The 15745-nt window shown below is 42.3% G+C and overlaps 1 protein-coding gene across 2 annotated transcripts in view; it reads right to left on the reverse strand.

Annotated features, from left to right (window-relative positions):
- The window catches only part of CASP3 (caspase 3), a 642424-nt gene that overhangs the window by 130087 nt on the left and 496592 nt on the right, over positions 1-15745 (reverse strand). For both annotated transcript variants that reach the window (XM_044089855.1, XM_044089854.1), the window contains one exon: positions 9471-9594. In XM_044089855.1, the coding sequence (XP_043945790.1) occupies positions 9471-9594 (124 nt within the window). The remainder of the gene's footprint in view (positions 1-9470; positions 9595-15745) is intronic.

The raw sequence follows: 15745 nt of genomic DNA on the forward strand, positions 1-15745 counted from the left end.
GATGAACAGCCTCACCTGTGGATCCACCTCACTAGATGGGAATTCAAACCTGGTGGTGCCATTGCAGGTGCCTCCACGGCCCCATAAACTACTGGCGCCCCATCACCCAAAGCTTCTACTCTGCAAAGCTTGCACAAATCTGTTATGGAATTCATGACGGAAGACATGCCATCAGCTTGACATTGGATCAAACTGAAAACAAACTTTGCCTTGTAGATCAAACCTGAAACTTTTGAAACTTTTTGAGAAACATGATTTCAGGCCTGCACTTTTTTGAAAAACCAAGTCCACAGCCTGCCTTGACCTGGCAAAACGACATGATACCCCCTCCTCACCCCTTAGAAAGGACAACCAGTCACAACCAGCTGTAAACCATACTTCCCCACAAGATGGGGCATGAGGCCCACGTCGTTGCATAGAAGGGTTAAGTAGCTGCTAACACCCAAGATTTGGAGACAAACCTCACAAGTATGGTAAGGACAGGCTCGGTCACATTAGGTTCTTGACGTCCATCAGCACACCAACCTGTCACGCATACTGTTCAACAGGGTTACTTGACAAAGTTCACAGATGTTAACATCTACTTTCAGCAGTTGATTAACACATGAGACACAAGCTAATATGACAGCAGAAGCAGATGACTGCAAACTGGCTAACATAGCCAAAAAACTAGCCTAAGAAAAGCTAAAATGCCACTTCTAAGTCCATAAGAAATTGGGAAAACAAGCATACCCCATATACTAAAGTTACCTGGCGACCAAGAAGCCAGGATAACTTTATCCACACAAGGTTACCAACTCAGGACATTAAGCCAACCGCCCTTTTCATTTGACACTTAAGGCAAAGACCCAAGAACTCAGGCTAGTATTTGCCCCCTTGATCTGTAGAAGGGTTTCATCATGGTCAAGGGAAGCGCACATCTAGGAATGTCATCTGGCTCATCCCACCGCATCCTGGTATAGGTCAAGGAATATCATTGACCGAAAAGGCCCTCAAATGCAATCAGACCGCCCGATTGACCAAAAGGATAAAGGGTCTCAAAAAAATGTCTCACCTGCGACGCTAAGATTGCAAAGCTCTACTCAGTTCTCACCCGCCTGCTCAGAGGTGCCTCAAGCCTCGCCATCAGGAAGGCCCGCTCCAACCCGGAATTAATGAACAAACTTCACCTCAAAGAGACCATCTCTGGTGCATCCACAAAACAGGCCATCCATAACCTTGTACGGCAACAACGTTTCAAGGCAAAAATCTAGTCTCATCATCCTGAAGGGGCATCTAGCTCAGTGAACCTTAATCCCGGTACATGTGGTGAGCACCTCGGCACATGAACCTATGAACCTATGTCCAATTTGTTCTTGTACACTGGCACAACTATGCTTATTCTCCAGTCATCAAGGATACATCTTTCTCTCCACACTGCTATGAGTAACCTCAGGAGCCATTTCTCCCCTATCTCACCCAGCATCTTTATCATATCTGCCATGACCTCATCTGAGACTGCTGCTTTCTCTGACTTCATTTTCCTTAGTGCTATTCTTACTTCTTCTAGGGTGGACTCCTCTTCTTCTCTGATTATAGGCTGTGTCTGGGGCAGTACAGCTTCTGTGGAGTTTTCTTCATTCAGAAGCTGCAGGAAATCCTCCTTCCATCTGCCTTTGATGCCCTGTGGATTTGGTGAGCCAGTTGTTGCTGGTTTCCCTTATGAAGGTTGTCAGACTATCTTTATCTTTTTGCCTTGACCTTGCAACCTGATACAGTGCCACCTGAGTCACTTTCCAGAAGATGGTAGACTACCTCCAATGCCCTATTCTTTGCTATTGCAACTCCTCTCTTAGCTTCTTTGTTGGCCAACCAATATTCCTTAATAGCCTGGTCGGTCTTTTCTATCTCCCACTTTTTCCTGAACTCTGTCTTTCGATGCCTTCCTGGACTCCTGCCTTCCACTACCAGCTTTCCTTATACACCTTATTTCCATGCCTGGCTCAGCCACATATCAGTTCTGTGGTCCTCACACATGCTGTTTTGAGGAGCTGCCATTCTTCTTCAACTGCACTTATTTCCTCTTCTTCTTGGGATGCTAGAGCCCTGAATAATTCCTTGAACTGTGGTACTCTCTCTCCAGTCAACTTCCAGGTCTTCAGCCTGGTCTCTGTTGACCTTAGAGTCTTCTCTGACCACTGCTTGCAGCTGATTGTGGCAACCAGTGGTTTATACTGTGGGCCGACTGTTTCACTTTTGTGGCAACCAGTGGTTTATGCTGTGGGCTGACTGTTTCACTTGGGATGAGTTTGCAATCACTGATCTACCCTAGTGCCCTTTCCTTACTAGGAGGAAGACTATACGAGTTGCATGTTGGTCACTCTTGTATGAGATCTTGTGACGATCTCTCTTTCTGAACCACATGTTGGCTACTATCAAGTCTAGAATGGCCTCTCCTTCTTTATTCCTGTTATTCCACCCATGTGGACCCAGGCAGTTCTCATATCCTGTTCTGTCTGTCCCAATATGTGCATTCAAGTCACCCATAATCAACACCAATTCATGTTGTCCTGCTTGATCTAGCAGGTCCTGCAACTGCTGTATGAATGCACTCTTTTCCTCACTGTCACAATCCTGCTGTGGGGCATAGCTGAGATAATGAATATCACCCTATTACACTGGAATCTGACTGCCACAAGTCTGTCACTAATTCTGATGATATCCCTTTTTTAACTACAGAAGCTTCTCTCTCACCATAATTCTCACACCAGTTCTAGCCTGTCCTCCTACTGAGTAGTACACTCTGGTTCCCAAGCCAATGTTCATCCTCCTCCATATTATCACATTTCAATTAAGTCTCCTTCAGTACTGCTGTAGAGTAATTTTCAGTCTCCTTCAGCACTGCTGCTTCCTCATCTTCTTCTTTCAGCTGCTCCTGTTAGGGGTCGCCACAGTGGATCATCGGTTTGCATTTCTTCCTGTCCTCTGCATCTTGTTCTGTCACACCAACTACCTGCATATCCTCTCTCACTGCATCCAGAAACCTTATTGTGCACCTTCCTCTTTTCCTCTTACCTGTCAGCTCTTTCCTTAGCATCCTTTTCCAATATACCCAGCATCTTTCCTCAGCACATGTCCAAACCAATGCAATCTTACCTCTCTGGCTTTGTCTCCAAACCATCCAACCTGAGTTGACCCTCTTAATATACTGATTCCTAATCCTGTCCATCCTCATCACACCCAGTGCAAATCTTAACATCTTTAACTCTTCCACCTCCAGCTCCAGCCTTTTTTGTCAATGCCACCGTCTCCGACCCATATAACATAACTGGTCTCACTACCCTCTTGTAGGCCTTCCCTTTCATTCTTACGGGTATCAGTCTGTCACAAATCACTCCTGACACCCTTCTCCACCCACTCCACCCTCCCTGTACTCTCTTCTTCACCTCTCTTCCACACTCACCATTACTCTGAACTGTTGATCCCAAGTATTTAAATTCATCCACCTTCACCAAATCTACTCCCTGCATCCTCAACATTCCTCTAGTTTCCCTCTCATTCACACACACATATATTCTTAGTCCTGCTGACCTTCATTCCTCTCCTCTCTAGAGCATATCTCCACCTCTCCAGTCTCTCCTCAACCTGCTCCTTACTCTCACTACAGATCACAATGTCATCGGCAAACATCATAGTCCACGGGGACTCCTGTCTGATCTCATCTGCCAACCTGTCCATCATCATTGCACATAAGAAAGAGCTCAGAGCTGATCTTTGATGTAATCCCACCTCAACCTGTCACTCAGACCTCACTACTGTCACACTACCCTCATACATATCCTGTACCACTCCTACATACTTCTCTGCCACTGCCGAATTCCTCATACAATACCACAACTCCTCTCTAGGCACCCTGTCATATGCTTTCTATAAGTCCACAAAGACACAATGCAACTCCTTCTGACCTTCTCTATACTTCTCCATCAACACCCTCAGAGCAAATATCTCATCTGTAGTGCACATGCTCAGAGCAAACATCGCATCTGTAGTGCAGATAAAAATAACACATGTCCAGATAAATTATCTTAGAAAAATTATCTGGACATGTGTTACTTTTATATTCATAAGTATTTTAGTTGTTGCAGTATGGTATTTTACTTGTATTCTGAAACAATGTATTTTCACTTTTTAATGTGCTTTTTACACTTGTTTTTTCTGTATTCTGATTGTGTACTTTGTTTCTAATTTTCCATGCATTGTTCTCCTTAATTTTTTTTATTGTTTTAGTTTTGTCATATTTATATGTTTTGAGTTTGGTTTAGGTGTTGGATGCTATGTATGTTCGTTGGTTGGTTAGTTAGCTGGTAGTGTGCAACTTGGGTTGCATGCTTGATTAGTTTGCTTTTATCTTTACAGAGAGTGGGACAGAGTGATTGATTTTTTTGTATTTATTTATTGCATTAATTTACAGTACTGCTTTGTAGCTGGACTTGGTGTATGGGAAATTTAATAGCTGAAACAAATTTTGGAGGTGTTTTACAAAAAGGAGCAGCACAGACAGAGTTGGGGACTTCATCAATGCACTTTATTAACAGTTAATTAAATATGTAAGCAAACAGTCACTACTGCTCCAAAGACACACAGTCTAAACAGTCAGTCCCGCAAACTGTAGCATCAGAATGTTGCAATGCTATGAGCTACAACAGTACCTTTTATACCAAATGGTCGCACGCCAAGGCTGTATTCACATCTCCAATATGGTGTGCGAATGTCAGACCAAATCGCCCAAACAGTGTTCACTTCTCCAGGCGGCCTGAGGAAGCCAACAGGTGAAAGCACTAGCCGAATTTGTTTGCTGATTCCGTTTTAATCATTCTAATAAAATATTTAGTTAATTTTAAGTTATATGCGTGGTACATTCGTAGAATGCTTATTATAAGGCTAGAGGTGTTGGAAATATCTCATTTTGGATTACACTTTTATTAACATTTGGAGATGGTATTTTGTGGAAACGCCTGGAGAAGTGAACACTGTTTGGGCATTTATCTGACATTATTCACACCATATCGGAGATGTGAATACAGCCTTGGCGTGCGACCATTTGGTATACAAGGTACTGTTGTAGTTCATAGCATTGCAACATTCTGGTGCTACAGTTTGCGGGACTTTCTTATGTACCAATAACTGATTCTTAAAGGTACAGTGTTATCGATATCTAAGTGTTACCGACATATAAGCAAAGCGTTCGTGACAGTTAAATTCTGTGATAACTAATATTATCAGCCCCAACACCAGTCATTTCTTCTTCTATTAGTTAATTAAATAGTTTGCATGCGGCTGCATCCTAGGCAAGTGCAGTATCCATCTGCTCACTTGATGATTGAAGTAATACTAACAACAAATGTTCAGAGTCTGATTCCAATATTTATGCATTTTTAACTAGCATGACTGTCTAGATGCATTTGTTCTCCTATTTCACTAACTCTTAACATGTCTTCCTATGAGTTAGTTATTTCTTCTTTTTTTCCTCAGTAACTAGCAGCTGAAGTGCAACTCTTCAAATATGCACATGGTGGTCGAATTCTTAAGTCTACTGCACAAGCTAATGAAAAGGAAAGTGAAGTCTTTCGACTAACATTCCTTACATCAAGAACAACAACATCATATTAAAAATATAACACTACAGATAAAGTACAATGCTAAAACTTAAAAAAAACCTATTGCACTTGGCTCAAAATATATGTTTTGTTCTTGCTTCTGTCACAGCTTCACCAAACTATATGGTTTCTCCTCTCTTGCCTTTCACATTCCTTCCTTCCAGGAGCTTGTTTTAAAAACACAGCTTAGTAGCAAGAATTACTTAACACTAACTTGTGATGATCTGCTTACTGTCTTTCATAACTCTACTTGGGTCTACATTACATGGTCGACATTTCAGAAAGTTGACTTTCATATGGCTGAGACCATATGATCGACTTTCAGAATGCTGACCATGTAAAATAAACATAAAAACACAACAAACACTTACCTTAAACTGTTAGCAGGGGGGCTATGCCCCCCCTCCCTGCACCCCCCCACACCCCTGTAACTTTAATATACCAACTCCAAGATCACACTACAGTGTGGAAGTGGGAAATTTTCCCATTCCACACTGTGTGGAGTTAGCAGTTTCCCATGGTCGGCTTTTTAAAAGTTGATCATATGGTCTCAGCCATATGAAAGTCCACTTTATGAAAAGTTGACGATGTAAAAGGGACCCCTCTACTTGAGAAATAAACTGGTATCTTATTTGGTTACAGATATGTTAAATACAGTTCAAGAAAACGAACAACCAAAATTTAACTTTTTGTATACAGATGTCTCTTGAAAAAGAGCTTCTACATTTATAATTTTTACATTTGTGGTTGTGTCGTAGCCAATAATATTTCCCTACTTTAGGGTATAGCCGCATACATGAGTACAAAAGGGGGGTTTAGGAAAATCAGTACATCAGTAGTAGAAGGGAATGTTTAACTGCTGTGTTGGTCACACCTTTACTGAACTATTTTTCCAAACTCCCCCATCCTTACTGCACTTAATTTCAGAGTTAGTAGAGGACAGAGGCAGTTTAAAAGAGAGACTAGAAAAGCTGAACATGTTAAGTCTTGCAAAAGGAAGGAGTGAGTGAGTGAGTGAGTGAGTGAGTGAGTGAGTGAGTGAGTGAGTGAGTGAGTGTGTGAGTGTGTGGCATGTGTGTCTTGGGGGGAACCTGGCGTAAACTTAATCTATTGTCTTTAATAAAGACATTGATGTTGTGTTGTTGTCTTTCAGCTTTTCCTGGTTAGGGGTCGCCACAGCGGAACTCCGGTCCACTAATGATTGGCAGTAGATTTTCACAAATGCCAAGGTGCCAGCTCGACGTTCAACCTTCAATAAAGGCACATCCATTTATGCATGTCTTTCGAACACCCACCCAACCGCGGGGAGGACATGCAGGCTCCACACAGAAGGCACTCCCCGCACTCCAGCCAAGAATCAAACAGGAGAACCTCTTGCTGTGAGGCAACAATGCTACCGCTGCACCACTGCGGAATAAATAAACAAAAAATATAATCTTGAGATAGAGTTAGATAGTAAAAAGACAGGCATGAACTATTTCAGTGAAGGAGTTGAGGTTACTGAAGAACCTTTTTAAAGACAGAAGGTGGGAATTGGGATTCAGTAAAAAAAAAAATCCCTGTGCTTGTGTAAACTGCAGTTGCCAAAAGTTGCAGATTACACAGCCATGTGAAATACGATTCAGAGACATGCTTAGACGCAATGAGGAAGACCTCATTAATGGCTAATTTGCATGTCATTGAACTGTGTATAATTACCGCCAGTAATAAGCAGCAATTTTCAACAGTAATTATCACTAGCAGCCCATGTATTGCATTGGCACAGGTACTCCCAAATTCACTCTTCCATACACACACAGATATTCAAACACACACCCACACACCCATACACACACACACACACACACACACACACACACACACACACACACACACACACACACACCCCACCTCACATGGACATTCACTGTGCGTGACATTATTGATCCCCTAACTACCCCACACACACACACACACACACACTTCGACCACCCAGGCAGGCACTCACACATTCAGAAGCATACACACACACACACACACACACACACACACACACACACACACACGCACACACACACACACCACTACCACCACCACTAGATTTCCATTACTCTTTTCTAAACTTACCTGCAAGAAGGTGTTTCCCATTGGAAGTGATGAGAGAATTAGGCATTTTGGCTGTGTTAGTCAACACAAACAGCAGTGTGTTATTTTATGCAACGGAGTAATTCTCTGAAGCCTTCCCACAAGCATTTCCAGGAGACAGCACATGGCTAATTACCACAGGCTTTTTCCCAAACCAGAATGCCTTATTAGCATGTAGCACAGCCATGGAAATGGCCCAATGTGGTAATTCTACCAACTATGTAGCAACATGAAGGTGGGCCTGTCCGTAGAATCAGAAAGGATATCTGTCAGTGGCTAGCTGCTCATATTAGTGTTTAATGCTGGCAGTAGCTTTTTCTGAATCCAGGCTAGTCAATACTAGTAAAAGAATTCAAGAACAGATGGGACAGGCAATGTAATTCTTTTAAGGGTGGGAAATTAGCTGTTGGCTAGATAGGATCTGATTTTTTTTTTTTTTTAACAGAAAAGGATATGTACAGTCCATGATGGACAGATAATCCAAATGATCCTTATATATAACACCAAACATATCTTCATATGCAATTTAATAAGATATAAAACAAAATACTTGTTGGTGTTTTACTTCTGCAGACCTTGCTACTAAATGTAATGGCAAAAACTGATGATGTAGAAAAGATGACCTTCATTTCATTGCCAGTGTGCTGAAATCATTAGAATGCATTAATATACTTCAAATGTTCATACTGTTTCTGAGATATATGCTTCAATATCCCACTATGGTCAATTAATATCTATAAGTTAACTAGATCTGTGCCATGCAAAAGCATACTATTTGTACTTTGACCCTCTGAGAATCTAAAGTGAACAAATCTAAGCAAGATCTTTGTAAACGCAGGCCATTATTAATGTAATCCTTTAGATATTGAAGATGAATAAGAAAACTGACTAGGAGTACAAAGTGAGCCTGTTTCACATACATGGGTATGATATGGAACTAATGACATTTACTGTTGTTTTAGCAATATGGATGGAAAAAAGCTTTTGCTGATGTGATTACAAATAACCAATCTGCGACGATCTTTTGCTCCACCACTCAGATTCCTCTATTTAAATGAGGGTGAAGCTTTCCATCATTTCATTGTACTCTCATGCACCCAATGACCAATAGCCAATTAACCTCAGAAACTATCTGTGATTGGCCAGCTGTTCCCTCATTGCCACCTCGGTATAAAGACTAGTGTATCTATAGAGATTTTATGTTTTAACAAGCTACACGTCTGAAGAAGTTGATTGTAAGATGAAAGCACTTATCTTAGTTGAATAAAAAGTTGAACAACACTGCCTTCACATCTTGATTAGTTCTGAAACTTAGTATTAAAGGAAAGCAAACTTTATTTTTACAGGATTTTTACTAGTGAAAGACTAACATAGCCACAGGTCCCTGAGCACCAGTTAATTGTAAGACTATTTGACTACTTCCTTTATAAGTCAAGTTTAGTGATAAGGAGATGTTTGTGCCGTCTCGGTATTTTAAGTAAAACTGCCCCTGCCTTTACCTCTCCTTTATTCAGTGAATGCATAATTGTTTCTGCAATTTCCCCTGCCGGATTATGGGCTTTGGAGTGTGTGCACATAACTATACAAAAATAATTAAAGTTGGACTCAACTCTTAATGGAGCTTACTGCACAAAATATTCTGGTCATCTGCCATTATCTGCATGAAATGTTTGATGCAGAATAGTAGCATTTGCAAAATTCATTATTTACCTGGAGCTGTAGAATATGCATACAAGAAGTCAGCCTCTACAGGTATCTTCTGAAGGCTACCTTCTTCGGCATCTGTAGCGCTATCTGCCTCAACACCTGAATCAAGCTCATCTCCTCTGCAAGCCTATTAAGACAAAACACTTACTCAGTAAAAGGTTCAGATAAGATGTAACCTTGCAATCAAGAATTTATAGGCAAATGTCTCATCATCCTGGTACTTCAATGGAAAACCATGCTGCTATAAATAATACTTTACACATATAAATAAATGAAATCTAGATAAAAAATATCAGTTTAGGAAATAAACAGCATGTGAAAAAGCAGTCAAGTATCATACAAAAACAAATAACAAGCAATTCCGTTATTCAATAGAATCACTAGTATTCCTGAACATCACATCCTAAAACAGTATCAATAAACTCACCATAACAGTGGATCTTGAAGACAATGCTCTCGCAACACTAACATGCAAAAGGTACATGTGTTGTCTGGAAGCTGAAGAGCTCGGCACTTTCCTTCCATTTCATCATCTGAGGAACACTATCACCAACTATATACTGCCAAAGATGTTAAAGAAGTAATTCTCTATTTTTCCTCCATTTCTTTCCAGTTGATAAGTTTTTCACCCTCCTACAAATACTGGTGATCAGTTTAATTTCTCATTCAAGACCCATTACTTAGAAATAATATAAAAGGAAGCTTAGGTCCACAGAATCAAAATTCAGGCTATATTGCTGTAGGGTAGAAACATTAACTTTAGTGCAGCAGAGCAGTCTCAAAGATTGTTCCTGTCCTTGTGCTCAAAATGATGATTCTAAGGGTAACATATTGAAGGCGTACAGTTTTAAGTATGTTGAAGATTACTTATTTAAATATTTTACATTTGTTTACCGGGAAAGTCAGACTGGGATAAGACCCATTTTCAGCAGAGGCCTGCAGAGAAAAGCTCCACATACAGAGATTACACAAAACTTATACAAAAAATTATACAAAAAATATACAAGACTTAGAGTGCACCAGAAATTACATTCTATGCTATTATAGCTGACATTTGTATTATACAATAATCTGATATAATTACTTATTGTAGTGTAGACATTGTAGTTTCACAAAGTAAGCTGAGGAAGGGTTTGTAGGGGGGAAATTGGATAGAAAAAGATGAGGTTAGAGATTATCTAGATATATGACAGCATAGATTATGAGGTAGTCAGGGAAGAAGAAAAAGCTACAGAAGTTGCATGCCATGAAGTATACTTCTATTTACAAGCAGTCTGAGTGTAAAACTAATGGCAAATATAACTACTACTCAATGTTTCTGTGGTTTACTGGACATTCTAATGACATTCAAATGTTACATGGTGCCAAAAAATGAAGCAACACATTTGGTTTTGAGAGTTTGTGTACTTAGAAGTACAATACTGCAGCTAGAGAAACTGTCCAAATGCAACCACCAGAAATTCTCTCAATGCATGGAAAACTAGAAGGTCTAAAGCTAATAATTCAGCTTACTGTTGTAAGTACAAAGTCTAAGAAGCCAGAAAATGTATACTGTGCTGCTTTTCTGCATGCTGCTGGAGAAGATTTGAAGATAATTAAAACTTTCCCTCCTACAAGAAGAGCAGAAAGACAAAACCACAACAGTAACAGAGAAGTTCAGGAATGACAGTGAACCTAGAAATAACCTGTTATTTATTTGCCATTTGATCTTTAGAAGTGCACAACATCGCACAGAGACCAAGATTCTCAGATACTGGCTGCATGCCTGTGCAACAGAAAGATCTGTGGCACTGTGCAGCAGCTCATATATTAATTACATATCCAAAGTAAGGTAGGCAGTAATTTTATGCTTGGAGCTGTGCTTCTTTCCACACATGCAGTCAACACAGCAAACATGCAAGCGGACGTATCTATGCACTGAAATAACTACACATACATATACCACGATAAGTGTCTTTTTTTTGTCTAGGAGCTTCTCATAACCATACAACTTGTTCCATTTGTCAGGCATTCATTCCAAAAAGTCATCGCAGTAGACTTTCTTCCCTTTCCTTGTATCTTGAGAACCAGCATCTTAAGCTTCTTACTAAAGATACGATGGAAGGAATCTCCCGCCCAGAGGGTCAGCCATTAGGGAAGAAGAAGGAGAAAAAGGTACAACCGGAATCTTCTGCTGTTCAGTCTCTGTCAGGTATTTCTCCTGAGGTCATTACAAACCCAGAGGCTCATCTGGCTGGTTGTCAGATATCTCTGCCACAACCGTGCCAGAGGCTGATGAAGATTCAGCTGGCAGCACGTCTGAAGAGGCTTTGCAGGCATCCATCTCAAATGTTCAGGGGGAACAATGGCTGATTTTTTTCTGAGGGGCCTAGGGGAGTTCCTCGGTTTTTGGTTCAGCAAGAAGCTCCTACTACGGTTCTCGACTGCTGTCCTGGGTTTGAGCCTTCTCAGCTTTTTGAAGGGGATGTTCCCTTAAACCAGAAACAAAAAACTAAACATGTTTCCTCTGGTGCTAGGGATCCATAAAGTCAGTGGCAGGCCTTCACTCAGGGGCTATTTGCTGATTTAATGTCCTTAAAGCCTCCTCATGTGGTTTTGGTACCTGCTCCTCCTTGGTCCTCTACTCCAAGGCCTAGAGAACAGAATTCTTCTGAGGATGAGTTGGATTCAGATAATGAATCCCTGACTTATTCAACTCAAATTCCTTCTCCTTTGGACTATGGGTCAGAGAAGGAGGAATCTATTAGTCCAGATGTTCCTTTTGAAGAAATATACTTTGAGGACACACTCTCTAGGATGATGGATTTTTTTTTACGCAGGATTGTGCTCAGGATTCTGATATCCATAAGAGCTACTATGAGTTGCTGCAGTGGCTATTCCTCCTCTTTTCGCCGCTTTGCTGGATGCATTTTCCAATGCCTCTCATGCACCTGATTCTCTGCCCCTGCTCCTAAAAAGCCTGACAGATTTTATAGGGTGCCTAAGGATTGTTCTTTCCTATATAAACGTCCTACTACTCATCCTTCTGTCATGTCTGTAGCCTCTGATAAGCCATCTCAATTGCTTCCTTTGCCCAAGTTATTACCTTCTGACAGGGAGAGAAAAACTATGGAAAGGTTTGGTAAGAAGGTTTACACTTCTGCTACCCTAACTTTTAGGGCTACTAATTATCAGATCCATATAGGTATGTCTTGGCTTTTTCTCAGACCTGTCAACTTATTTCTGATTTTCCAGACTAGAAATGTCTTTTGGCTTTTCCCGGTTAGGGGTCGCCACAGCGGATCACTGATCTGCAGATTGATTAGCAGTGGAGTTTTTACGGTGTTGAGTTGCCAGCCCGGTGCCCAACCTTCATAGAAGGTACACGCACCTACCTGCATGTCTTTTAAAACTCACTCGACCACAGGGAGAAAATTCAGACTCCACATAGAAGGCGTTGTAGCAGAGAATCAAACCGGAGAACCTCTTGCTGTGAGGTGGTAATGCTAACCATTGCTCCACCTTTTCCAGACTCTGAGGGTAAAAAGTACAATTGTGTACACTTACCATAAATGTACATGTTCGAATGTATTCACTGTTGCAGTCATCGCATTTAGGTTATCTGCCTGCAGGTAGCCCTCAGTCGGCCCGAATACCAGAGACTTCGTATTTCTGCATCAGTTGCTGTCGCTCCAGGTCTGACGTCAGGTCATCAGGGGTATAAAAACAGGCAGCCAATGCCAGTACATCAGTTTTTCTTGCCCCAAATGTCAGGAGCTCCCCAGTAGGGAGCTAAGCTATGGTGGAAAAATCTCCACCAGTAAAAAGTAAATACCAATACCAATGCCCCTTGCAAGGGGTGAGTAGTATACACAGAGAGGGGGGAGAGAGACAGTGAGAAGGGGGCTGGAGGGAAGGAAACCAGGACTGCAACAGTGAATACACTCAAACATATACATTTATGGTAAGTGTACACAACTGTACTATGTTCGTCAGGTTTCACTTTTGCAGTCATCACACTTGGGTTGATTCCCAAAGCTGTAGAAAGGGTGGAGGCAGTCAAGAAGTGTCTGGGCTAGCTAGTATGCCCTGTAGGTCTTCAGTTGCAAAACTCGCCCTGGATTTGGAAAATGTAGGCAGGTGGTGATGCTTGGTGAATGTGTGTACAGAGCTCCAGGTAGCAGCCACCAGAATGTCGCTGGCAGGGATTCCCCTCAGGAATGCTGTAGAGGTAGAAGTTGCCCTAGTGGAATGTGTTCTGACCCCACGAGGGGTTGGTTTCCCATGGTGTTTGTAGCAGAAATGGATACAGTGTGCTAGCCATTTGGAAATTGTCTCTTTTGAAATGGCCTTGCCCTCTGTCCCTGGTGCAAAACTGAGTAGTAACTCATCAGATTTCCTGAAGGACTTAGTCCTATCCAGGTAGAATCTGAACTGTCTGTGCACATCCAAGGAGTGCAGGATCCTTTCCCCTTTATTTTGAGGATTAGGAAAGAAGGCTGGCAAATGGATAGACTGGTTGAGAGCCACACTGGACACCACTTTGGGCTTAAAGGAAGGATTACTCCTGAGGGAGACCTTGTCAGCATGAAAAATAATGAAAGGTTCCACGGCTATAAGTGCTTGTAGCTCAGACACTCTTCTTGCTGAAGTGATGGCCATGAGCAATGCTGTTTTCCAAGAGAGGAATTTTAAGTCTGCTGATGCTGCAGGCTCCAAAGGGGGCAGTGTGAGCTTTTCCAGTACAAAGTTAAGGTCCCAAGCAAGGGTGGGTGCTCTCTTTGGTGGCCTTGTTTGTCCCTCTCATGAACTGTTTGCTGAGAGGGTGAGAGAATAGGGATGGTTCAGAGTTGTAATGAGCTGAGATGGCAGAGGCATAGATCTTAATGGAGGAAAAGGATATGCCTCTGTGGAGTAGATCTGCTAAATAATCCAAGATTAGAGGTAGGGAGGGCAGAGTTGTGTCCTCTCCTTTAGACTGAATCCACAAGCAATACCTTTTCCACTTATGAGCATAGGATTTCCTTGTACTGGGTCTTCTGGCTTCAAGAATGATGTCCAGTAACTGCTTGCTTAGGCTGGTCACTGGGGGACAATTCAAGGAATAAGCCAGGCTGCAAGATTTATGGTTTGCAGTTGCAGATGCAAGATCTGTCCCCCCCCCTGCTGAGTGAGCAGGTTGGGGCTCTGGGGTAGGTGCCAGGGTGGCACTTGTGACGGGCTGCGCAGGAGTGGGTACCAGTGCTGGCATGGCCAGTTTGGGGCAATTGGAATTGTCCTTGGTCTGTCCCGTCTTATCTTGAGCAATATTCTTGAGAGTAGGGGCAGAGGAGGAAATGCATAAATTGAGAGGTTTACCCACAGGGAAGGACAGGGCATCCACTTTCCAAGCCCTGCTGTGAGGTGTCCTAGTGCAGAATTTGCTGAGCTGGTGATTGCACGGGGAGTCAAAAAGATCCACCTCTGGGGTCCCCCATTTCTGAATCAGAAGGCTGAAGGTGCTGGGCTCTAATTGCCACTTGTGTGGGTCTAGGAGATTTCTGCTTAAGTCATCTGCCAGTGTGTTTTGTTTGCCTGGCAGGAATTGAGCTTGCAGATGGACCTGCATGCCCAAGGCCATGTTCCACAGGGCCATGGCTAACCTGTAGAGTGGGTAAGAGTGGGTTCCCCCCCTGCTTGTTGATGTACCACATAACTGTGGTGTTGTCTGTTTTTATTAGCAGGTGTCCTGGTGAGAGTAGGGATCTGAAAGCTGTTAGAGCGTGCTGCACTGCTAGCATCTCTTTTTGGTTTATATGCAGATGAATTTGACTTGGGCTCCAGTGGCCCTGAATGCACTTGTCGTTCAGGTGTGCCTCCCCAGGCATAATCTGATGCTTCTGTGGTTAGGGTCTGGGAGGCGTGGGGTTGAGTAAAGGGTAGTCCCTTGTTGTGGTTGCATGCTGCTGCCCACCAAAGAAACTCTGTCCTTAGACGAGGTATGATAGGAATGACTGTTTCCAGGTCCTGAGAATGTTGGCACCAAAGACTTTTCAAGTACCACTGAAGTTTCCTCATATGCAGTCTGGCATATGGAATTAGTAGGATACATGAGGCCCTGACCCATATGGCCTGCAGGATTTTCCTGGTGGAGAGCTGGGTTCTGGTGGCCATTTGACTGAAGTAGTCTGTCAGATAGGCTTGTTTTTCTAGTGTAAGGAATGCCATCTGGGATGCTGTATCCAAGCTTGCTCCCAGGAATACAATCTTTTGACTGGGGACTAGTTTTGATTTCTTTTTGTTGATGGTGTACCCCAGGA

The sequence above is a fragment of the Protopterus annectens genome, chromosome 12.part0 (assembly GCF_019279795.1).
Source record: "Protopterus annectens isolate FY-2018-M chromosome 12.part0, PAN1.0, whole genome shotgun sequence".
In the NCBI taxonomy this organism is placed as follows: domain Eukaryota; kingdom Metazoa; phylum Chordata; order Ceratodontiformes; family Protopteridae; genus Protopterus; species Protopterus annectens.